The following is a 26,541-nucleotide window of genomic DNA, read 5'->3' as shown; positions in this document are numbered from 1 at the left end:
TATCCACATTACAAATATTTGAATAATCAAGCCCACTAGCACTCCACAATTAAATCTCCTTTTCAACCTTTTCTACAATCTTGTGATTATAATTCAATCTAATGGCAACATCCTCCATTATGTCACATGCTGGGCTTTGTACAGTAAAGCCAGCAACTATTTATTTGCTATCTACAGTGAAATCAAAACTGTACAAGCTATCTGGATTTTTTTTTTTGGGGGGGGATATGTAAAAAACCCAAACATAAAAAACACCCAACAAACCCTGAAGCCCTATTTTGACAGGTGTTTTGAAAATCAAGAAGCTTTGGTGGAGATGAAACTGGTAGATTATACCTGCAATTAATTCCTTTCATAATTTTAAAAGCAGAAAATAATTTTATTCTAAAATCTTGAAAACATAAAATTTCACCATTAGGAAATCTTATAAGACAGCTGATAGACACCTACTAAGTATCAGCTCTAGCAGCCTCCTATTTTAACAACCTGAGACAGAAGATTTATTTTAAACTCAGCAGTAGTTGCATTATTTCCAACTTCTCAAGTGCTGTATCCCCAAGAAAGTGTGATAAAAGATGCAATTTCTTATTTGGCCTTATGTTCAATAAATTGTTCTCATTATACTACCATCTCCACAAGTACAGGGAGTAACCTTGGTATGTGTCTAAGATGCATGTACATCGGAAGCTTCATGATACAGATGTCAACGTCTTACACTGCACGAGCCTTTTGTGCTGCCCCTCCATCCCTACGCCTCCTCCATCTCGCCTGGTCAATCATCAGTGGAGGACATTTCTCATTATCTCTCTGAATTATTCTACTTTGCTTGACAACTAGCAAACCTGCGCACACTGCGCTCCAGGGAAGGATACATCTACATGCAGTACACAGCACCATAAGATCCCAGATCCAACTGTTACCATAGGACAAATAGTTTCTAACAAGGTGACTGGACATCTGTAACTCTCTTGAAGAAATCAGTCTACAGGCGGTTTCTACCAAAACGACAAAAATGTCTGTGAAGGACAGTTTTATTTATCTAGGATATATTTTGTAGAGTAGGAAAATGCATCTGTAAAACCGGCAAACCCTTGACAGAATGGGGATATGCCATAAATACTGCAATTTTAGCTTCAATTAACAAGCCAACTTCTCAGATGAAAAATCATGTTTTAAAAAGCCTCTTCTCCCTCCACGCAATATAAACGGTTTGTGGGGATATATCACTACAAGCACTTGAAACCACATCTGCCTTCAAAGTCATTTGTACTGAAATGCATGACCCACACTACAGCCAGTACTATGAAAGGTGCTGAATGGACTAGAGATGACAGAATCACTAAACAGCAACGATATCTGGCAAGTTCTTGTCTCCCAGGCTTATGCTCATAGTATGGTACTCACCCTGTATGTCAAAAAGGGAAAAATCCATGAAGAGTTATCATCCACTGGCAATGTGGAGTTTATTTTCATCATCTTTAGGCTACCTCAGTCCTTTGCTTTCTACAACTACAAGCATATACTGCAGCCCACAGACCACGTGACTTTTTAAGGGAAGCATACATCACAACAGGAAGGTCTAAGAGAGCTTTGATTCATTGGATTCAGGGTTTTTTTTCAGTGCTTCAGGTTCCTTGCCAGTTCTTACAGTGTTTCTTTTTTTTTCAGTGCTTTTTTATTTAATCAGGAAAAAGAAGAGATATACAAATACAAAATGTACTATCAGAAGATTATCTATCAAATATGATTAATAAAACTGGCCTTAGACTAAAACAAGTTGATAAGTCGTGAATATTAAAAAATCATACCAGATGGTGGCAGGTCATCCGAAGGAAACTCAAACAACTTGGATTTGTAAACAGAATGGAAATGGAAGTCATCCTGAAATAGTAAACAATTGCATGTATTAAACTTGGATAAACTAATCCATCTCATGAGCATTAAACAGACAGTTCCAAAGGTCCTTTTTATCCTACACTTACACTAGTGAACATACAAGTTGCAAGGCACCGTTACTCTACGCTCTTCTCCTTTTCCCAACTGTGATGTGATCGCTAACACCACAGTTAGTCATCTTTCATTTGAAATATGTGAGTACATCAGACAGAGTGGCTGAGCCCGCTTAGAACTAGGCTTAAGAGAGCTGCCAAGGGAGTATGACAGGAGAGTGAGAGTCACAGGAGCTGCTGAACTGGAGTTGAGGCTGAACAAGGAGGAGTGGGACGTAAGGAACCCAGAGCGGGAAGTGCCAGAGAAAGGGACAGGGCACTCACAGGCTTCTCCTGCTGGCTCCAAGGGACCCTCATCACCCCCTGGTGCTGCACTGCTCTATATCCAAGTGTTACAAAGCACACACATATACACATAGCACTGCCCGGTTTTTGGAGGTCTGTTTTTGTCTGTGATGATGAGGACTCACATATTAGGTAAATGAGTTGGGAATGAGGGGATGACCCTTTGGTCCCAAAGCCTTAATTCTACCCTGTACCCATGAATATCTGTATTCAACAAACAACACAGCATGACTACTGTAAGTTCTACTTACATCTGAAGTGTAATTTTCATCTGGCTCAATAAGGTAGGTATGATTTCCATCATAGAACATCCCACTGTCAAGAGCAGGAAAGGTAAATACTGATTTAACAAACAGATATTCGTTCAACATGGAAGTATGTTTAAGAAGTTCATATATTTTAAAAATTTAAATATTTAGAAAAGGAAGCAGTTAAAAATGGTTTCAGGAACCGAACGTAATTCTGAGTCAATCTTTGTTTCTTCACTTCAGAAAGATATTCTCTCCCATGGTGATACAGACTCTTCTTTTTTCCCAAAAGATGCTCTACAACACATACACACACCACAAAAATTGGCTAATTCAGCCAACTGAAAATCCAGTACAGAGCCCCCACTCCCATGCAACAGAGATCTACCTGCAACAGATAAATAAGGGACCTGTCTTTAGGAACATGCATATTTGGAACATGTGCTCAGCTTTCCCCCAAATAAAAGTATTATTGAATTGATGCTTAGGTTTTAATTAACTCTTTGCTTAGTAATTTCTTGTAGTACCAAGTACAACGGGCATAATGGGCTGTTTTGGGCACAGTGGGCTGTTTCGGACATTTCAGCAATAATAATCATGACAGATGGTCTTTTCTTTTTAAATTGAATTAACTTAAGCTTATATTTCTAGGAAACATTAATGGCTATATGCAATATCATATCAATGTGTATGTTACACAATGTTCATAATAAGGAGATAAGAAACACGATCAGAGAGGCTTCCAATGGGTTGCTGTGAAAACAGATACAGAGGGCCAAGCCTTCTGCCTTACCCACAGTTCTGGCAAAGTACCCATGGTCTCTTTCTTAATGGCATTAAATCTTCTCAACCAGAGAAATTTGAAGGTCATTCATGATAAGCACACTGCTATGTATCTCAGAAATTCTGTCACTTTGCTTGCCCACATACAATCACCAATTTTCCACATTAGATTCCAACACAAAATTCAATTCTAAATGAACAACAAACTGAACTGTTAATATTCTCTAAGCAGATTAAGACAGTCCATGACAGTAACACAAGATGCTTTTGCATTACCACTTGAATGCACAGCAAAGGTGAGATACATTCACAATACCATAGAATGGTAGGGGTTGGGAGGGACCTCTGGAGATCATTTCACCCAAACCTGCTGCTTGAGCAGGCACACCTAGAGCAGGGGGCACAGGAATGCGCCCAGGCAGGTTTTAAATGTTTCCAGAGAAGGAGACTCCACAGCCTCCCTGGGCAGCCTGTTCCAGCACTCTGTCACCCTCACAGTAAAGAAGTTTTTCCTCATATTGAGGTCACAAGGGCACCCTGCTGGCTCACGGTCAACCTGCTGTCCACCAGCACTCCCAGGTCCTCAACAGAGCCGCTTTCTAGTAGGTCAGCTCCCAGCCTGTACTGGTGCATGGGGTTGTTCCTCCCCAGGGGCAGGACCTTGCACTTGCTTTTGCTGAATTTCCTGAGGTTCCCCTCGGCCCAGCTCTCCAGCCTGTCCAGGTCTCGCTAAATGGCAGCACAGCCTTCTGGTGTATCAGCCACTCCTCGCAGCTTGGTACCACCAGCAAACTTGCTGAGGGGACACACTGTCCCTTCGTCCAGCTCATTAACGAATATGTTGAACAGGACAGCATCCAGCTCAGACCCCTGGGGAACACCACTAGTTACAGGCCTCCATCCAGACTCTGCCCCATTGATCACGACCCTCTGAGCTCTGCCCTTCACCCAGTTCTCTGTCCACCTCACTGTCCGCTCACCTAACCCACACCTCCTAAGCTTACCTATGAGGGCGTTATGAGAGACAGTGTCAAAAGCCTTGCTGAAGTCGAGGTAAATAATATCCACTGCTCTCCCTTCATCTACCCAGCCAGTCATGCCATCATAGAAGGTTACCAGGTTGGTCAAGCATGATCTCCCCTTGGTGAATCCATGTTGACTACTTCTGATAGCCTCCTTTTCCTCTACATGCCTGGAGATGACCTCCCCAATCAACTGCTCCATCACCTTTCCGGGGATGGAGGTGAGGCTGACTGGCCCATACTTCCCAGGCCCTCCTTCGTGCCCTTTTTGAAGACTGGAGTGACATCGGCTACCTTCCAGTCCTTGGGCACCTCTCCTGTCCTGCATAACCTTTCAAAGGTGATAGAGTGGCTTAGCGACAGCATCCACCAGCTCCCTCAGCACTTGTAGGTGCATCCCATCAGGGCCCATGGATTTGAGAGGATCCAGGTTGCCTAAATGATCTCTAATCCAATCCTCCTCAACCAAGGGAAGTCCTCCTTTCTCCAGATTTTCTCTCTCACCTCTGGGGGCTGGGATGCCCGAGGGCCAGCCTTAGCAGTAAAGACAGAAGCAAGGAAGGCATTCAGTAACTCTGCCTTCTCTGCATGCTGCGTCATCAGGGCACCCACTTCGTTAAGCAGCAGGCCCACAGTTTCCCCAGTCTTTCTTTTACTACTGATGTATTTGAAGAAGCCCTTCTTATTATCCTTGACATCCCTTGCCAGATATAGTTCCAAGTGGGCCTCGACCTTCCTCATTGCATCTCTGCACACCCTGACAATGTTCCTATATTTCTCCCAAGTGGCCAGTCCCTTTTTCCACATACTGTAAACCTTCTTCTTTCATTTGAGTTTTTCTAGAAGTTCTTTGTTCATCCATGCAGGTCTCCTGGCTCCTTTGTTTGACTTCTTCCTCATAGGGATGCACCGATCTTGAGCTTGGAGGAAACGATACTTGAATATTGACAAGCTCTCTCATGGACCCCCCTACCTTCTAGAGACCTAATCCACGGGATTCCTCCAAGCAGGTCTTTGAAGATGCCAAAGTTAGCTCTCCTGACATCCAGGATCCATCTCATGGTCACTTCAGCCAAGGCTATCCCCCAACCCTCACACATGCTCAGACAGACCTTCTTTCTTAGCATAATGTCCAGCAGCACATCTTGCCTTGTTGGCTCCTCCACCACCTGTGTCAAAAAGTTATCCTCGATGCTCTGCAGGAACCTCCTGAATTTGAATTATGCACACCATTCCTGCCAGGATGGTTTCTATTAAGAGTTACCTTAAGTTTACTTGGGTAAAGAGTGTACTAAGGTTTACTCTTTAATGCAGGATGCCCAAGTGTGTTTGAATTGCACCTTAAAGGAAAGCGTTGATACAGACATTGCATAAAATCAAAGGGCATTTCTTGCACGCATGGTTGGGACTAGGCTGTATCAGCACGTCCTTTTCAAAGTGCCACTACTAAGGGCTTTAAGCTTGGTCATAAATATGAGCTGTAAGTTCAAATTTGGCACATAGTACACCACAGCAGCATAAAAACAAGATTATTTATTTATTTAGCTAACTCTTTAGCGAACTTTTAGACATAAAAGAACCCCACCAAAATTATTAAGACCAAAACCAGATACTTTCTTCTTATGCAGATTTTTTTTTTTTTTTTGATCAGCAAGATTGATTTTGGTTTTGCACAGGACCAGGTGTAGTCAGTAAGATACTGTCATTCTTTTCCTGACTATTAAGAAATATAAGCATATATTGAGCTTGTAAACCATTACAGCTATTGATGAGCATACTTCCTTTAATATCATTCATTTACAGAGTTAAGCATGTAGCATTCACAGAGTAGCTTGGGTTACTGGCTGTATAACATACATCAAGTGTGATCATGAGTATATCTAAAATTTAAAGCTGTTTCACTTTTCAAATTACCCGTGCCTATTCTTTAGAAATAAATACTGTCTACACAACTTAAGATAAATATTCTAGCACCTGCTGAAGCCTCTGCCTGGGAATAAGATGAGATTTGGAAACATCCTGCAGCTCTTAATCAGGCAAAACTTCGTTCCCTCTAACTGCAATTTTACTTAAGCACAGTCTGCAAGATGAAGTGCTATCACCTAACAGCTTCTCATGCGACTGTTGCAGCCAGCAGCACTGACCTCTGATCAAGTCACTCAACAGGAACAAGAATAATAATCACGGCTGACCTACAGATCTGACTTGCCCACTCAAAGCATTCATAGCTCTTTTCCAACCAACGTCAATAGTCCAGTGCTCTGTGAACAAAACACATTCTCACAGATGTGTTACAGAGAAAGCAATAGCAAAACACGGGCTATTTAAAAAACCTGAATTTTAATTATATAGGTTCTTCAAACAAACAAATTTGTAGTCGTGAGTCTAAATTGCAGTAATAACAGCAGGTTTTATAGTCACCGCCAGTGGGCAGCAAAATCATAGATCAGCCTGGTGTCTATGCAACTCGCCTTGAAAGCACAGGACTTCAAGTCGTGCCTGACTATAGCTTATTTATATCCCAGCAACCAATGTGTTTTGCATTCAAAGTTTTTTATGTTAACTCATAGGAAACTCTGGTTACTGCATATCCCACAGAAAACAAAAAATTCCAAACAAATGGCTCACTTGGAGTTAAAGTTGCAGAGAGATATTTTTCATTAACAAAGTCATTAAGAGAAAAAAATAATAATTTTAAGTATTCTGTCAGTCACCCGATTAATTCAGCTAATAAAAGGAAGTCCACAACACAGACATTACCAACAGAAGAACTCATAATTTTTGATTAAAAAACCACAACATTTTCTCACATGTATGAAAAATTCTGCTGTTACTGGCCAAGATCTAGGGGTACTAATAAGTAAGGGAGGAGATTAGCATGAACTTTGAGAGTACGAAGCTTGTTTTTCTATTAAAGGCATCTGTTCTGTCTTATGCACTTCCTAAAATTCATGAAAGCAAAGCTCCTGTCCTGCAGACCTTATTAAAAGGTAACTCTTATTCCAGTGAGATGCTCCAAACTGTGGTTGGTGCTAAGGAGCTCTGATTGCTGGTGTGAGATTTGAGTAATTACTTAGCATTTAAAATTGACTGTGGAGGAGCTAGTTGTAATGATGGAGATACTGTGTCAGAGAATGTGAGTTTAATACAGCTCAGGAAAACATTACTTTCTCATACTGGATTCTGGAATTATCAGCCTGCTATCGTAAGCTTCATATTGCATCTTGTGTGAAGGATAACTCTGCTCAAAATTTATTTTATCAGAAAAAGGGGAAAAAAGAGATACCTCTCAAGGGAGAGCTGAATTTTACAGGGGAGAAAGTGCATCCTTCATCATGAAGCTGTGTTAGAATGGACCTATTTGAATATCAGACAATTTAAGAATACAGAGCAGCAGGAGGGTCAGTCTTATGAACAAACCCACAAAAGGAGGGCAGGAAAGGACATATGCAGGCTCTCCTTCCTTTCTGTTTTTTCTCCTAGGAGTTAGTAGGGGCCAAGACCTAATGGATCACTGCTAATGGAAGCCATGCAGTAGCTCAGGATGCATTAGGGGATGCTCCTATTTTTAGGCTCACTGTCCATACTGCAGCTGGGCTCAGGTTTCTTGAGTTGCTCAACCTTAATCATAAAAGAGATAAACACAGCTGTAAATCAGACAAGTGCAAGGATGACAAGTCTTCTACATGCATTCTCCCCTTTCCTACCAAAGAATATACAAATATAAAAGAAAGACACTACTTGAATATGTGTACTTACATGGCTGATACAAAAACTACAGAATAGCTGGAGACAGACAATAAGCTGAAGAAGATTTCTATCAGCTAAGCCCTGCTTCCTCAGAAAAAGGCAAAGCTCAGGTAATCTTCCCACAGGCTCACTTGCTGCCATGACTTTTTCAAGCTGATCTAGTATCAAAAGTGCTGAGATCCCGTAATTCCCAGATCCAACAGACGCTGAAATTACTTGGTTTCTCTGAAAACCTGACTAGCATCTTTCAATAGTGCCAAAAGTAGACAGGTCCAAAAGCTGTACAATAAACACACAACTCCATGTAACCTCCAGATGACAGACACTTGGATTATATTATCACTAAAATGATGTACTTTAAAAAAAATATTATTGTACAATTTTATATCCTTTCTTCCTGATTTTCCAGGTATTATCCCATGCACACAGCTCACGGACAGCAATTCCATGAAAAGAACGGACAGGACAAGAGAAACTCTAAACTGACACTTTCCTTTGTAGAGAGAGCAGAAAAGAAAGACAAAATATATCAAGATAAAATAGCAACAAGAAAAGAACAACATCTCCAAATGGTTCATGTCAATACTGGCAGTGTTTTTTATTCTTGTAGTATAGCATGTTTTCAGCTACTTTTACTCTTTTATCTCTATAATAATTTATCTTAAAACAATACCTGGTCACTGTCATATGTCCTCAGTTAAAAAAAAAAAAAAAGAAACTTGCGTGCTTTGTCAATGAATCCTGAAAACAAACAAGGCGCTTGCAAGGTTCAAATTAAACCCTTTTTTTTTTTCTAAAGACTGCTGAGTACTTAATATTGGTGACAAACTAGAAGGAAAATAAACAGCACTTATTTTAATATAAACAGCTTGGTTTTGCTTAAAAGACTAATAAGCAAAGGTCAGCAATAACAAAACAGCAGACTTACTGTAATCCATGGCATGTTGACAAGGCAACAAATGATACAGGATTTCCTCTAATTTCTCCCTGATAATAGCAATGTTCTCCTCCCTGAAATTGGAAATTGAGACTGTAAATCCACAGGACTTCCCACAGTATCACACTCCATCCTGTCAAACACTGCTTTTTCATAAATACATTGCCACGCCACTGACATGGCACCAAGAATTGACTATCACTCACAAGGGTGTTCATCTCATATCCTTTTAGCCAGGGTTTGGTACCTAGACAAACATAATCTTTTCAACTCTACACAGAATGGAGATATTTTCAATGTGAAATCCCTGGCATCCTGAGACAGACTTCAGTGACAAATTACTCCAGAAGTGCTCATCTTTCTTCATTGAAAAAATCAGAAGTGCTCAATGGTGCTCCAAAACTAATGGAAACTTTAAGTATAACCAAGCAGTAAAGGAATACAATGAAAATTAATATTTGCCTCTTTTCTGCAAATAAAATATACACCTTTAAAACCAAATCCAGCAGACCATACTCAAAAAATCCCCTTAGTTTCACAGAAGTCACACCGATGGCCAAATAAGCCCTACTGTGCATACACTGAATGTAGTCAGTACTGCACAATGTCAATATTTGTATGCAAAATTAGAAAAACAATTAAAACATCCCTTAAATTCTCACTGACACTCAACTCTGCAGAAGAACTTACCTGTTAGCGTCTTGCCAAATTCAGCTATGTCGTATTACTGCACTACTGTTGGTTAAAGGACTGTGAAGAAAATTTTCAGCGCTTTTTTTTTTTTTTTTTAAATAGCAACACTTTACGATTTCTATTCCCTACCAGCAAATGTATGAATGATCTATCTAGCCGATTGCACCCAGCCGTGTGAATATTTATGTCCATTTACTGCAGGGGGGGAAGGCATTACAATTACTGCTTTTTCAGAAGTCGGCAGCCACTTGCATGTTGCATAGCACAGTCATTTTAGAGATCTGACATTGAATGCTCTTGGATTTTATTTTTCAAATGTGAAAAAAAAAAAATTAATCAAGACCAGGCAAAAGGCAAGAAAACACATAGAATATGTTGGTAGTTTTGTACTTTGATTAGGAAATCCTGTACTGTTTTCTACAAGGCATGAAAACTATTTTTGAAAGCAGCTACTAAGTACGGGTGCCTCTGTTCTGAGGTGCTCTCCTTAAGAGAGTATAGGAGCCTGTTTGTCAGAGCGTGGCTTCTTGCAGGGAAAGAGACCTGATCTCAACCTGGTCACTAGAAATCATTAGTTCATCCTCAAAATCTCTGGAGTATTCATGCATGCCATGCTCCTGTTAGACCCCAAAGCACTCAGTGGAGCATACCTGGTGGCAGCTCACAGCTGCTGTGACCAGCAACAGCAGCACTACAGAGAAATGCAACACCTGATCCAACAGACTACGAGTCTGACACTATTTGGCTGGCCTGTTGCTTCACTCTGCAAGGAGAATCCCTGTGGTATATCTTCTGTTCAGTGTTACAATTTCTTTTCCAATTTCTTTCAAACTCATTATTTCCTCTCTTCTATGTACCACTTCTTCCTTCCACTTGCTGCAGTGACGACAGCCACCTCCACGGCCTGCCCACCTCAGCACCTTTTTCTCTGTGTATCTGGTACAGATACAGAACACCTTCACCAAACTGACCTGCAGAGTGACAACCATGGGACCCTCTTTACCAAGATGTCTGCAGGAAAACGCTACTGGTGCCACATAGGTAATGTCTGACAAGCTGTGCTAATGTTTATCTGGCTTGCATTCATGAGAAGCTCCCGGGCTGAAACTCGATATCAGGCTACAGCAGGGTGTCTGGCGGAAGCCATACGACCCATCACCCTTGGACCAGCATTTCTCAGGACCATCAACTGTTTGGGACTCAGGTGAAGTACTAGTGAAAAGTAGATGGTTTGAGTTTCTACTTTGCACTCACATGCATTTTAGACACCAATATCCTGTTACATGGGATTTTAGACAGACTGCATCTTACTTTGCTTCTCCTGAAACCTTGGCTCATTTTCTCTATTTCATTTTCCTTTTTACACCTACTTACTTCCCGTATCTTAGTTACTTTAAGCTCTCTTCATCTGAAATTTTTTTTCTTTCAGTCTGTAGGATGTCTTCCACTACAGGATCACAGTACTGCTTAAGGCTTCCAGGTCTTTCCAGAAGAGATGAATAAAAAGTAAACAAAGAGAGACTCCAGTAAGCTAATAACAAAACTAAGAATCAAACTATATGGATAAGCTAAAACCTTATGAGTAATAAAATGCTCTCTAAACAGAACTCTTACAATTGCATTCCAGTAAAAGGTGTAACTGGGGTAAGCACAGGAATATGGGAATAATATTGAAAAGGCTATCAGTAGGGAGTGGTACAGAGTTCTAGCTGTGGAAGGAATTTGGAGTCATTAGACAAATTGGTTTGTTCTCATAAAATGCAGTTAATATATACCAGAAGTAGAATCTCAGGCTCCATTAGTTTGCAAAACCATGACTTTGTAACCAGGAGGTTTTTTCCCACTAAGAATCCAAGTCTGTGGCTCAACAGTGTGTTTTGATCATCTTAATGAGAATCAAATAAAAGCCCCATGATAATACTTCTAAATTAATTTACTCCATAATAAATTTGTGAACAAATTTTTATGCATACAGATCTAGAAAAGAAAAATACAAGAAAAAACAGCTCTAAATTCCTGCCTAGGAAAAACATGACTTGGACACACAAATTCTGTTCTTTTTCATCAAATCAATTCAGCTCATTGATCTACTGATGTTCACTGTAATTCTGGTGGAGACAGAAATATAACTCTGATCTTGTCAGTCTTGGGGACCGATTCTTACCACTACAAAACACTTATTTTTATATGCTAACATCTGGGGAATATTTTTTACACATGAACTTATGTTCCTATCAACATAATGTAAGTAATCTCAAACCAGTTAATAAAATTTAAGGGGTTTAAATGAAAATAGCTTTTTTCAAGTACTTCATGCACTAGTGGTGTGTTGGGGTTTTTTTAAGAGAACTCTTCAGTGTTAGAAATCCTGCTGTCAGGATGCTCCTAAATGAAGTTCTGAGGATTGTTAGAATCTCAGCGAGGAAGTAAGAGGTGATCCAGTAATATCAGATAGCACTAGCACTGGATGGCTCTGGGAAGAGTGATTGCTTAGCACTCCTTAACAGTGTCTCAAGCGGAAAAAAACATGCCAGTAACACGTGGTATGTGGTGGGGAGGGTGAAAATTGTATGTTGGGGAGGCTGATTTTCAACAGCTAAAAAAACCTGTGAAGAGAGAAGCATTTAAAACTGCAAAGTCTGAGACTGGTTCTGTACTGAGAGTCAGGAGAACTGAAGGGACTCTACAGGTGAAGGTTTTCTTTAGAGCACGTGTAATTTTGGACTAGAAATTTACTGTCATTGCCTCCCTGTAGTGCTGAGACTGAAATCCTGTTAGTTTTGACATGTACTAAAGCTCCTTTATAGCAGGTGCTGTAATAAAATGCACTGTACTGCAGGAAGAATAGCAGTATATGGGAGATCTAAGACCACCAAAAGACTAAACATAATCATCATATCTTTCTTCTTTTACTCTGCTCTTGGAAACACTGAAGGACTGGGGGTTGTCTCTCTTCTCTATTGGTATCTCTAGCAGTGAAACAGGAGCTGAAAAAAATCTTCGTTTTTTCCTAAAGCTATTCTGTCTCCATATGAAAATTAAGACTTCCCCCAAGAGCTGAAAATAGCACCACTACCAACAACAGTTCAGTCCAGAGCATCAAGGGTGTTTTGTGAAGAGCTACTGGCTTCCTGTAGCTATTAAAGCCCCTCTCTGCCCTCTCCAAAGCAGGCAGTAATTGCCCATCTCAGCAAATGAAACCTCCAGTGGCCTTTGTCACCTACTGGGGAATGGTTTAGTGTTAAGATGAAGTAAGACTGCTCTTCTAACATATGCCAGCCATCAGCGTGAGCAGTACATCTACCCCCTTCTTCTAAAGCTGAACCTGGCCAGTGCAGAGTCTGGGAGAATATGAGGCTAAATATTGTCTCCTCTGAGACAAGGTCAGTCCCGTGACAATGCCTGTGACGCAGGCCTGCAACACACACACACACACACACACACTCATGCCATATCCAAAGACAGTCTAATGCTACAGCAGAATGAAAGTTCAACGTTTTTGCCTCTGCAGGGCGCATAGCCACTGTTCAGGCTGTGGTTAGCATGGCGCAAGGCAGATTTTCTGCCAATGCCCGTGGCACACGGCTGTCCATTTCCTCGGTTCAGTAAGTTCTCCGTCCTTCGTGAAACCTCTCAGCCTTACCAGTGACTTCCAAGAGCAACACAGAATATACAGATGTTTAATAAGTCTATTGATTGGGGATCTAAAAATGTAATAACATCCTACCCCCCCCCCCCCCCCCCCCCCCCCCCCCCCCCCAAAAAAAAAAATCAGAATGACCCCAGGGTCAATTAAAACGAATCATTATAATAGTGGTCATCTTATGATTTGATCTTCATCTTGATGTTTAAGTTGGATAATTATAGCAAAATCCTAAATTAGGGGTATCTTGCCCTGTGAAATGCTAGAGCTCCTCACCAACCAGCACGCAATCTTTTTTGCCCATGTCAGTCCAAGTTCCCCTGCAGCCTGTCTGGGCAGGTAGTGTGGCAAAGAAACTAAAAAATGAGAAGGCAGAGATGTTGGTAATGCAAGTAAAATCTGTCCCTGTTTCTATCCTTTAAGAGAGTTGTCCCTGCCCAGAGAGGCACCAGTTGCTGAGTAAACACAAAAGAGACGAAAACACATTAACTGATATTCACAATGAAGGGGCAAAGTTAAGTAAAGCAAAGAACAGCCATGACCATCAGTGATGGTGGCTCTTCACTATTCTCTGCAGTCTCAGTGAAGAAAGCATCTGCTGACCATGCACTGACAGCATTTGTTATTCACCTCAGAGACACTATGACCTTCCCAGGGGAGGAAAATGAACGATGCACATTCATCTGCTTTCAAATAACACCCGACATCAGATCTTCAAGTAAGCAATTTTCTGCAATTAGGAGATGTGCTGGCCATTAAAACTCATGCTACACTCAGGCACTGACCCTAAAATTAATAACTTCCTTATTCCAGCAGCTACATATCCTTATTTTAACACTCATTAATCCAAAGGAAAGGAGATTGCTGTCTAGTTAAATCCTAGTAACACAGGTCCCTCTTTCCTTGCAGCAGAAAGCTCCCGAAAGGCCAGCTAACGACCATGCCACCCTTCTGTGAAGCGCCAGATAATGGTTAGCTTTATAAAGCGCTACCCATTGTGGGGTCACCAGTTTTAAAATTGCTTCCTTAGTAATCACTTAGATCTAATTACAAATTATTGAAGCTTGCACAAGTTTTGACCCAGTGATAATTAAGACTGCCTGAGAAAGAGTAACAAGAAAAGAAAATGCACACCCTTCTCACTGACTTCTTTGGCAGAAAACAACATTTTACATATGGGTTTCTATTTGTAAATAGAAATGTCAAAATAGCACTTTGACCTGTGTAACCGCATAGAGAGAAAAATCTCTTAATTGACATGTGCTTCAGCAAAGGCCGAGGCCGGGCTGGCGGGGCTGTGCTGTCCTCCTGCAAAGCCCTGGGCTCAGCCCTTACACAGCTCAGTAACAGCGCCAGGGACCCTGGCATCACCTCTTTGCAGAGCAGGTCTCTGGACTTAGCTATGGTGTACTACAGACTCCTGAAAGCCAACTGTTTTGAAAATGGGAACAGTGCCCTCCCTTTGTAGGGGAGGACAGGTATCACATGTACTCATTCAACTCAGAGCCGACACACTGTAGTGACATTAGGTTATAATGCTATTTCAGGTTCTGAAATCAGAAACATGGATTCCAAAACTAGGATAAAGCATCACTGCTTCTAAGGCTTCTCTACAAAATGCCCATGTTTAAAGACTGTTGGCAGCACTCTTAAAAAACAGAGTCACACGTGTACGTGACAGGATCTTGCACTCAGGCGACTTGCTCCAACTGCCATTGGTGACTCATGGTAGGCACTTTCAGCAGATGGTGTGTGCTATCAGCCCGGCTTCCCGGTTCGGAGGCCAAATGAGGCTTGTGTTTACTGCCCAGTAGCTACGAGAGAAGATGCTCTACAAACGTAGCTGCAGGGTGTGGACAGAGAGCTCATGCCAGTGCAACACCATCTGGTCTGGGAGGTGCTTTGGCATCTGCTTAGGAAACAGACTTTTGACTTGCCTTGCCTTACCTTGGTGTTAGAGAAAATTATTTTAATTATCAGTTGCTGGATAAAGATGAGGCAGGGAAGAACAGGGTTGATTACCTCTTCCTGCCTACTCTGCTGTCTTTAAGTTGGCTCTTGCAGCAGCGCCTAGTGTCTCTGAGTCATGACGTACAAGTCATTTTAATGACAGTCATTTTGCCCCATTCCTGCATGCCTGTATGTAGGGAAGAGAGAGCAAATATTTTAAGGGACTATATGAAAACTCTTTATAATCTACCCATACTAATCTGTCACATCAGTTCATCAGCCTACTCCAAGTCTGAAGCCAAGTTATAAGCATGTGATGTACAAGATTACTATAAACACAATACAGAAGATGAGATGTTGGCATGCACCTACATGGATACCAATCAGTCAGAAGATGATAAAGTTCTGAGTAAAATGGAGAAAAATACTAATTATATTTCCTTATTGGCTTATTATTTCTGAATGACAGAAACTTCTCTTTAAGTGAGAATTCACAGAGCTTGAGACTGTGCCTAGAAACGTTAACCTACTGTATATAATACAGTGCCAGTTCGGTATCCTTAGGGAACAACAGATGTGTCTAGGCAAAGCTATTTAAAGAAGTCAAGATCAAGTAAATAAAGATGTCAAGCTAAAGCACACCGAAGTCTTGCATGGAAGCACTCTTTCAGAAGTATAGCAGCTTCAGTTTGCTTAGCTTAATTCCCCCTCAAAGGGTTTAAGTTAAACCCCAAAAGATACCTTTATTTTTTAATAAGAGCATCTACGAAAGGATTTAATGTTCTTTAATGCTACAGCAGTAGTTAATTTCTGTTAGCTATACTCAGTCCTTGCACCGTCTGAGTTTACAGAACGCTTGGTTAGTGCCACTCTCAGCCTATGTATGCTGTATGTTGTAGCTCATGGAAAATACCTCACGAAGTGCATAAAGCCTGGCAGGACTTTTCTACAAATTCAAGCACTGGACTGCTGCCTTTCCTCTGGGGCATGTGAAAACCACAGCAGAGAGTACTCAAGAGGTGACTCCTGACGGTCACAAAGTCACCCAACTTCGCACTTCAGCAGAACCAGGACTTCATCACTGGGGCCCACACCTACAATGGGATGTACATTTTAAGCCCTTGATGGTTTCCACTTTCTGACAAGTTTTTCCCCTCCAGGACTAGCTAAAACCACTAGATTTATTTTTTTATGTCACAAAGAAAAGGAAGACAAGATAATTAAACCTGCAAGATCCTACATGAGTCACAATCTGAGATTCATTCTAGTGCAGTGTATTCAAAAACATGACCTAGGAAGGACTTCTGATACTGATTAATTTCCTCCTTCTCAGTAGCAGGAGATATGTAGAAAGTAAGCTAGTAATAGCTAGTAGTCTGCTCCACTTCTACACTGCGATCTTCTCCTTCTTGTTGAATTTTCAATTCATGAACTCCCACCATACAGCAAACACACCTATAATTAGACCCTAAGTGAAAGAAGTTGCCATTTGTTCTATCCGATTTCACCCCATTTTTATTTACTCCATTGGTCAAAGATAACCAGTTCTCCATCTGATCCTTCCATGCACTGTCATGCTTCCCAGTTTTGTACTGCTAGCAAATACACTTACTTTTTTGTTTCCTAAGTCATTAATGAAAATATTTGAGAGCAGTCTGAAGATCAGACTTGCAGGAATCCCCTGCTGAACTGTGTCAGACTCACAGACTCCCTGTCAGCTCTTCTTCGGCTACTTTACTGCTATCACTAAAAAGTAGATTATGGCCTAGATTTATTAGTAATTTGCCATGAGGCAAGCAGAGCCCTGTTGAGGGAGTAGGGGAGAGGAGCTCTGATGACATTACGGGAACCCTTATTCAAAATCTTCTCTCAAACAAGCAAGAGTGATTTTTCTGGTACTAACGGTTTCTGTAGTCTCCGGACACAGCTGAAAAAGCCCTGTCAGAAACAGGCATAAAGAATTCCTGCATTATTTATGATTTGTTCTTTTTCAGTTTCTTTTCTCCCCCAGGGGCTCATCACCAGGGTTTTGCAAGCTTTGGGTACATGCACACACAGCTCCCCACCAGCCTCAGGCTCCAGCCTCCCAGGGCAGAGCCTCCCTGTGCTCCCCTCCCATTCCCTCCCACCAGCCAAACAGGTGCTCTGGTTTTCAGGAAAAAAATGGAATCCCTCACAGAAAAGCCTGTTTAGCATACAGGTCTTCCTGGCAAGTTGAAACGTCTTCCTCTTTGGTTACAAAATGGTAAGTTATCAAAAGCTGAAGAAAAATTAAGATAATCTTCTATGGAGCTCAGACTTTGGATGCCCTTAAAACTGGACAATGCTGGTAGAAGCACCTTGCTGTAGGGATTGGAAACATACTAGTCAGTCATAAAAATTACCTGCTCACTGGCTTAGTGTTTATTCTGGCCACACCGTAAATTATTGTAGCCCTATGATCAGTTTGTACCTGTGGTGATACAGAGAAATGTTGCAATGCTACTCAGGATAAGGTCTCATCAAACACAGTCACTAAGATATGACAGACACAGACACTGCCCTCAGTCAAGGTACTGTACCTCAACAACTCCTTGAGCACTCAGACCAGATTTGAAGGAGAAAGTTTAAAAGAAAAAGCAATACCCATCATGCCAAGGGCTCCCAGCCCTTTCCAGCCTTTGAAGATTTTAATGTTTTTCTCCTTTCTATATTACTTTCCTTAAAAAGGGCATTTAAAGAGCCCTTAAAGTACACTTCATGGCACACACAAGCCGAGACTTTAATCACAGCATGGCAATGAAGAACAATAATTTTCCCCTGCTGTGCACAGGCATTAAAATACCCGTAAGCTACAGCAACAGGCATTTTGTGCACACTACTAGCCAAACAATGCACATAACAAAAAGAAATAATGACTAGTTTTGCAAACTAGGGACTCTGCTTTGCTGTGCAGCATTAAAATGCATGTGCCCCACAACCGTCATTCCCCAAACTGCAACCTCTGCTAGAGCCACCGCAGAGCGCGAGGCCACACCGGGGCACCCCAGCTCGAGAGGACGGCCGCGGGCAGTTTGAAGGAAGGCACCGGGCACTGCCCTGCCCGCGCTTGCTGCTGCACAGGCAGTGGCTGAGCACCATGGGGGCCAGCGATATGGTTCTGCACAGCTTGGGACACAAAGCCATATGGCAATGTTAAGCCACAAGGCAAGTTTGGCCAAAGCTTCTCCTCCATCAACACTAAAATGGAGAAAGACAGTACCTAGCATTTAATATTACTCTATTTATGTTGTTGGATGCTATCATGATTATGAACATGCTGTGAAGTAGAAGCAAAAAGCAATATTCTTTTATGCTGTGTGCACTCTTGCTGTAATTTTGTGCCCATAATACACATACTGTGTTCGTATCACCATACTTAAGAATTTTAGGATTGCCTATGAAATATAGTTTCTTCCAGTTATACTTAAACATGCCATCAGAAATTCATTGCATTTATCTACCACAACTCTACCCGTGTAAGTTCTCTGACTTATTTTCATTGCTTAATTTTTTTCAGAGGGCAATCTTCTAAGAACTCAAAGGAATGTCCAACGTTTTGGGGGAATACAGGCAGAAACATCCTCCAAAGAAGAAAACTGAAATATTTTATATGAGAAAATGTCACTGAATAGATATCAGCTGTTCCTTCTGAGGGAGAAAAATCCAGCAATGTGAATTACTCAGCACTACAGCTGTTTTTTGCCTTTCATCTCACTGACAGCATCAGTGACAGAATGATAACCCGAGAGAGACAGAGAGATATAAAAGGACACAGAGATATATTGCAGCAACATTAAGTATACACAAGTTGAGTATTTATGTGCTGTGAGCATAGGATGATGTGGACTGACACAATCAGGAAAAGGCAATTCATGAAGGGTTTTTCTCTTTCTTGTTAATTGATTATTCTCTTTGCCACCAGAGGGAATTTAGGCCAATACTGCTGCTTTCCTAGCAGCTAGAGACATGATCTAAAGTAAAGAAGGGTATGTGGGGGAAACACTGGAATAATTAAAAAACCTAGCTCCTTTTGTTTTTCTTAAGCACTGCACGTTGCTGCTGGTTTAATAAGAATGTCTTACGTGCTACCTAACTGTGCCAAATCAACAAGGACATCACACAGAGAAGCCTCTCTTCTGCAGCTGCTAAATGCTGGCACCCTGCAAAAACATGTGTAACATGTTCCACCTTCACAATGGTCCAATGTATTAATGAATTATGCAGCAATCAAATGTAATTCAACTTTCTCTTATAATAAAAAGGTCTGTTAAACTGAGGACTCTCCTCCCTATAAAAATCACTTTGCTCCTTCAAAGTTGCATTTTTAATGATCTGAATGTTTCTCCTTTTCCCTGCCCCCTCTCCTCTCTGAAGCATCCTAAGTAATGGCAGAAGATCCGTATGTATTTTACAGCACAGGAAGTTTTACTGGAAGGGATGGAGTAGGGGGGAAGTGGTAGAAGTAGTTATCAACTCCACATCGCATATGAGCCAAGGCAGGCATCTGCTTCCCGGACACATTCATGCCTGTGACATTCCCAAACTGCTGACTGCACATACAGCTGCCTTCCCACAGCAACTCAAAGCTCCTGTCTTCCCCCATATTGCTGATGGCACAACAGCAGCGCTGACGATTTGCATGTTTGTGCAGTATTCCTGCACTGAGAAATGCAAGGGGGAAATATATATGTATTTTAAAATACACCTCTCCTTACGTCACTGAGAAAGCCAAGAACAGAGGAGGCCCTTTTGCTGTATAAACAGGCTAGCTCAAAGCCCGCAGCTGGCAGTGGATGGCAGACGGACATTCTTTCTGACACCATTTCTCCCAACAAAGCAGCAAGAGAGATGTTGCCAGGCCGCCTCTGTTTCTGCCTACAGCCAAAGACAAATTGCACAGAGGTGGGTGAAGAGCAGCGTATTGAAGCAACTGATAGAAACCTGGCTCCTTCCTGAAATACCTCTTCCCCTGCTTCTGCTTAAGAATATGCTGCAGAGCAGAGTGCATATTTTGTGATTTATTTATAAGTTGCATCTTTTATTAGCTATTTTTAAATAAGAATCTAAGCAATCTGCACAATCCCTAAAATCTAGTAATGATTATGTTTTGCCTGGTGCATATTGTAAGTACCAATTTAAAGGTGGTTTTACCAGTTATGGTAAACAGATTCCACAGAAATTGAAGGTACTAAATCACCATCATGAAAAATCCTTCTATTTGCAGTAAGATTTTAAAATTATTTTATGTAAAATCAGTGTTCAGTTTCTCAAATGCAAAACAGATACTGTTGGGCTTCTCAGAAATTGTTTGACAGACGAACAGGGCTCACCAGGGCATTTACAGGTGCTCTGAAAAATACTAGCTGGTCAGAGGGAACCAGATTTATTTTTAAACAGCTATTGGGTCTGAAATTAGCCTCACTCAGTGCCTGGCATCAAAATGTACTCAGCAGCCTGCATTCTTCCAAAAATCTTTTGATATTTGAACTTTTCTGAAAATGTGCCCATGACTGCGGCCAACAGGCTCTTCTGGACATTTTGTCACAGCAGCTGCTTCCCTCTCCTTCAACCCCAGACACTCGGATGCAGCAAAACAACCAAAAAATATACAACCCCCTTCCTGGCATACTTCCATAGGACTTCTCCCTGCCAAATTCCTGGAGAGGTGGGTGAGGAGGGGTCAGAAAGTGGGGGCCACATGCCCTGGCCACCCCTGCCTGCAGGTGGGCAAGGGGACAAGGCAGCAAGGCATCATGGAGAAGGAAACACACCACCTGAGCAGCGATGCCCCTCCTGTGCAGTGCAACCTCGTGACCCTTTCACTCCCAGTTCAGTTCATCTCGAGCATCAAGGTCAGTGCAGCAACGCTGGTTCTCTACTTAAAGCAGATTTGAGAGTACTAAGTGAGGCAGTGATAGCCGTCCCTGAAGGTATACCACAATGCTGCATGGCAGCTGACTGAAGGGGAAATAATCTCTGGAGCCCTGGATGGCTCTGGAACATCTGGAGATGTTTTACCCAGAAAACATTTTATGACCCTTCCTCTGAAAGGCCCGATCCTCCCATCTCTTTCCCTTGCAATTGAACAGTACTTACATGAGAAGAGCCACTGATTTCAAACATTTCCTTGCTTGATTAAGGCTTACTCATCAGAAACAGATTTGTCCTAATTCAGTGATGGGACTCAGATAGATTAATTTAGCTAACTTGTATATACACCTTGACGCAGACAAATGGATTGTTGTGTTCTTTTTAATATCAGCTATTATCTTTATTTCTGCTTTGACTCATTCTGAATCTGAGTCAAGATTTCTTGACTGCAGAGCACAGCTGACTGAGAAATTAGACTTTACAATTTAATGGAACACGTATGTGTTTGCCTCAGTCTGACAATATATGCAGACCATTAGAGTAAAAAGAAAGCATATTTCAAGTTTGCAAATGGTAGAAAGGGATAAACCAAAGGAAACACGTATCTTCAGCTACCCTGAAGGACTGCTCTGTCCATTTCCATTTCCACTTTTACACTGCAGAGGTAAATGCATTTGTTTCAGGGTATTTTGGTGATCTCAGATTTAGTAAAGACTTTTGGGGTTGTTTTTAATAAAATGTAGACTTTGAACAAAATTTGACTTGATAGGCAAATTTAAAGAGTTCCCATTATGCACAGCATATATTACATTTATGCATATTTTATGTAATCTACAGCAATTTTATTCCTGATGCCTACAAACTTTTGTCCCAACAAACAGGAGGTCCTCAAGAAAATTCTCCCATGTTGCATACAAATAACGAAACACTCCTGCAAAGGCAGTGGGACATTTCACAGAAGACAACTGCACCAAACAAGATCTTGTAGCCATCATGCCAACAAACATCCAAAGAAAGAAACCCACAATTTAAGACAGTGAGTAGATATTTGGAAACATTATACAATAAATCTCACTTTTCTCAAACTTACAAAGAAGCTCATTATAAACAACAAACTTGGGGTTTAGTATGATGAGGAAATGCTAGCTACCAAACCAGAAAGATTTTCTTTAATAGGCATTGAAAGTAAAATTATATTTACTAGTAAAAACTACCACATACACATTCTTCATGGATATCACTGATATAAACATTAATGTACTAAATTTGCCAATAAGATTTATTTGCCTTATTTAAAAAGCTGAAAAATTATAAGCCATGAAACATGCTTGCCTCGGAAGACTAAAACAAATCACCTTAAAAATCAGATTTCTCTCCTTTCAAGAAATTGAGTTTGCATTAACATCAAAAGCAATGCAAATTTAAAAAGCAAAGCATAAAAAGGAAATTCTTACTTTAACTTCCACTGTTTTCCCACCTTGCTCGATATGCCTCTCAAGATACTCAGAAGACAGCAGGTCACTGCAAGAAGAAGAAAAAAAAAAAACCATAAGCCTCACGCATGTGTTCTTGCACTCCCTCTCAGCAAGCACTGATTAAACATTTACATTTGAAAAGGGCAAAACTTGCAGGATACTTTTCCTAAAATGTTCATAAAATATCACTGAAACAACCTCCTCCAATGGAGTTACACAGTGCACAAGTTGACCCCAACTGACCAAAGGTATATTCCATACCATATGATGTCACGCTCAGCACATAAAGCTGGGGAAGAAGATGCAAAGGGGGGTCTTGGGAGTTATGGCATTTCGTCTTCCCAAGTAACCATTACATGTGATGGAGCCCTGCTTTCCTGGAGACGGCTGAACACCTGCCTGCCGATGGAAGGGAATTAATTCCTTGTTTTGCTTTGCTTGTGTGTATGGCTTTTGCTTTACCTATTGAACTGTCTTTATCTCAACCCACAAGTTTTCTCAGTTTTACTCTTCTGATTCTCTCCCCCATCCCACCACGGGGGAGTGAGCAAGCAGCTGTGTGGGGCTTGGTTGCAGCTGGGGTTAAAACAGTTTAATAAGTAAAATACCTGTCCCATCAGCAGGCTGCTTCTTCCCCCAGCTTTAAAGGCTGAGCATGACATCCCATGCTGTGGAATATCTTGTGGTGAGTTGGACAGCTGTCCCAGCCACGTCCCCTCCCAGCTTCTTGTGCACCCCCAGACTACTCGCTGGTGGGATGGGGTGAGAGGCAGAAAAGACCTTCACTCTGTGTCAGCACTGCTTAGCAATAACTAAAACATCCCTGTGTTATCAACACTGTTTCCAGCACAAATCCAAAACACAGCCCCATACTAGCTAGTTGAAGAAAACTAACTCTATCCCAGCCAAAATCAGCACAATGGGATACACTGATTTTTAATAACAGAAGGTGGGACAAGGAAAACTGAGGGTGGGGTTTCTTCACAGAAGGTTCAATAACAGCCACTGATACTTATTTTAATTCAAGAGAATTTTCTATTTGCTGCTAAGAGTGAACAGTAAGGAAGTTAGGTGAACTTTAAGAAAAGAAAAAAGCAGAAGGATGAGAAATTAGTTGAAGTCACTCCTGCAGCAGGCTCTATCTGCCTCTGGCAGACTCCTAAAGACACAATGGCACAACAATGAAATGACCTTGTAATACCAATATGGTGAGCTCAGGATCGTGCTTAATGGGTAGGCAAAGCCATCAGCCGCAGGAGCTGCTCAGAAGTTTCTCCTTCAAACAGAAAGTCACCCAGGCTAGAGGCAAACTGACCTGCTGTGGGAAAGCAAGGACAGCAGAGCAGCACCCAGGGCAGCAGCTGCTCGGCTTTCCAGAGCTTCGCCCTGGCTAAACAGGCAGCAGGCTCATGGACTTTTTTTGCTCATGTAGGCATCGGTGACTTCCCAGAGCAAGCCTTGAGCAGGACAAGGTTGGTAGTACGGGTCCTTCCATATCAGCCCTACAAACTGCCAGCTTGGTATTTCCACTAATAACCCAGGCACAAAACCAAGGAGCGCTCTAATGAAATATGCTGATAACGCTAAGTTGGAAAGCATGAGGAATAAAGAAGAAGATTGAAAAAACTCCCACAGGAAAGAGCTGGATGATCTTCAGGACTGGATATTAGAAATAGGATCAAATTCAATTGTACCAACAGCAAATTTATGCACTTAAGGGCTGGAGGGAATTTCTATTATGTTGTTTTGGAGGGCCTGGTTTATAAGGAAGAGAGACATGACTGCACTTGTTTCTGGCAAGATGATTTGCCAGATCAATAGGGTGTCTTCCTGAAAAACACAACTGTCATCCCAGAATTCATCAAAGAAGATGTATTTCCAGTCAAACTGAGGTAAGATTAATACCACCATCCAATGGAGACCTCTTTTCAAATACCGCAGACAGGTACTGGACAGCTTTGCTTAGAAAGTTCAATTACCTGGAAGCACAGAGAGGCTCCTGAGATAACCAGGGCACGGAAAGCTCCTGAAGTGTAGCACAAAACTGAGTTGTGAGGGGATCTGAATGCACCAGAGATTATACACCAAGATGTAAAGGTAGCTAATTAGGCTATAGAAGGTGCTGGCAGAACCTCAGAGGTACATGGATTGTCAATGAGCCAATGGAAACTGGATGTTAAAAAAAAGACTTTGTATCTAAGTGCAAGTGACAGGGGCAACAAAAACAGGGATGCTAAAAAATTTCTGAATGGGAGCATCCATGGGACAACTGTCCAAGGAGGTGGGGTCCCCTCAGTCACAGTATGTTCACAGCTGGTTGCTGCTGAAAGCGGGAGGTCTCAATGCCCCCCCAGCAGCAAGCACTGAACCTACCTTGTGTCAGCACAAGCACTCATCAAAATACTCTCAGTGTCAGAACTAACACTCATCAAAATACTCTTGGTGTCAGAACTGGCAGTTGTCAAAGTACACTTGGGAAGGTTCAACAAACCCATGGTTTTGCTGCATTAGGTAATTGAAGTCCCTTGTGAAGAGGTACGATAAGCTCCAGAGCTGATGCAAGGGAGGGAAAGTACCTGAGCAGCTGTCAATAGGGGAGGGAGAAAGAGTGAGTGACTGCTTTGGCCACTGCAGAACCAGTGTGACCAGCTGCCCCCAGATTCGGCCTCTAGGACCCCTGTAATTCTGATCAGGCCCATATACCTATACTGATGCCTTGCACAGCAGCCTGCGAGTGACCATTATTGAGGAGCACCTCAAAGAGATGCTGTTGAGTTACTCATTACAATCCTCTAATTCCTCTTAGAAGTTAATATTAACTATTTAGGATACTCATCTACCTGAGGGAAGCTCAAAGACTTCTAAGGTCTGTATGCCTTTTCCAGATTTAGAAATTTAGACAGATGCTCTCTTAAAATGTACTTAATTTAGCTTGCTGAAGTTAGATATATAGTTTCTCAGCATTCACTACACTTTCCTTCCAGCAAAAGTCTATGCTTTTATACATAGATTTACTAAAGCCACCTCTACAGCTTAGGATTCTACTTTTACTCTTAGCTGTTAAACTAAGGTTGTCCTCCTTATCTGATGGCCACAAAGGGTTTTGTGCCAAGGAAGATGCAAGAGATTATAAAATGTAAAATATTTAAGTAAGTATACAGTACAAAAGACAGATCAAACAGAATGACTTAACTCAGAGAGAGTTTACAGTTGTAGTTGGAGGGATAACAAGGAGAAGCACAGGGTCTTCTCATGTGGGTCTGACAAAATTATTGCTTTTTAAATGATACTGCTGTTAACGTTTTTAAGTTGTGGAAGATAAGTTATGTTATCAAAGATCTGGAAATTGTGTCTGGCATGAGAAAACACATTGATCATTCTCTGCCTTGTACAATGCAAGAACTAGGAGGTAAGAGAAGACACCAGTAAGCTCAAAACTAAAAAAAAAAAGAGACCTTTTCGGGCACAGCCTCTGGTTACAATGTGGAACCTCTTGCCACAGAAAAGCATGGATGCTGGAGGGCTGTACTGGTTCAAGCTCGGAATGGACAAGTTAATGGACATAACTGAGGGCTGCCAAACACACAAGAAATCATACATGACTCAGAATGTCTTGGACTCCTAGAAAAGGGCTCTCGGGAAGCCTCATACATGCTTGTTCTGCTCTTCTGCTTCTCCCTTGGGTCATTGGGACAGGGCAGTTGGCCAAGCACCCCTCTGACCTGACCTGGGCTGCTCTGCCTGCGCCCTGGCAGGGCCCTGTTTCTCCTGGGGGTTATACAGGGTGCCCCAGCATCCAGTCCCAGGGTTGCCGGTGGTCAGTCAGCTGTGCTTCTCACCCCTGCCACCCCTCT

At 41.7% G+C, this 26,541-nt stretch overlaps 1 protein-coding gene across 1 annotated transcript in view; it reads right to left on the bottom strand.

The window, feature by feature from the left end:
* The window catches only part of ADAM22 (ADAM metallopeptidase domain 22), a 136,620-nt gene that overhangs the window by 51,967 nt on the left and 58,112 nt on the right, over nucleotides 1-26,541 (bottom strand). The window contains 4 exon segments of the mRNA XM_075082779.1: nucleotides 1,809-1,881; nucleotides 2,546-2,609; nucleotides 9,026-9,108; nucleotides 22,667-22,733. Coding sequence (XP_074938880.1) covers nucleotides 1,809-1,881; nucleotides 2,546-2,609; nucleotides 9,026-9,108; nucleotides 22,667-22,733 — 287 coding nt within the window.

This window comes from Phalacrocorax aristotelis, chromosome 2, assembly GCF_949628215.1.
Source record: "Phalacrocorax aristotelis chromosome 2, bGulAri2.1, whole genome shotgun sequence".
NCBI lineage: Eukaryota > Metazoa > Chordata > Aves > Suliformes > Phalacrocoracidae > Phalacrocorax > Phalacrocorax aristotelis.
The sequence above is the reverse complement of the archived record's forward strand: the minus strand, read 5'-3'. Positions and strand labels throughout refer to the sequence as shown.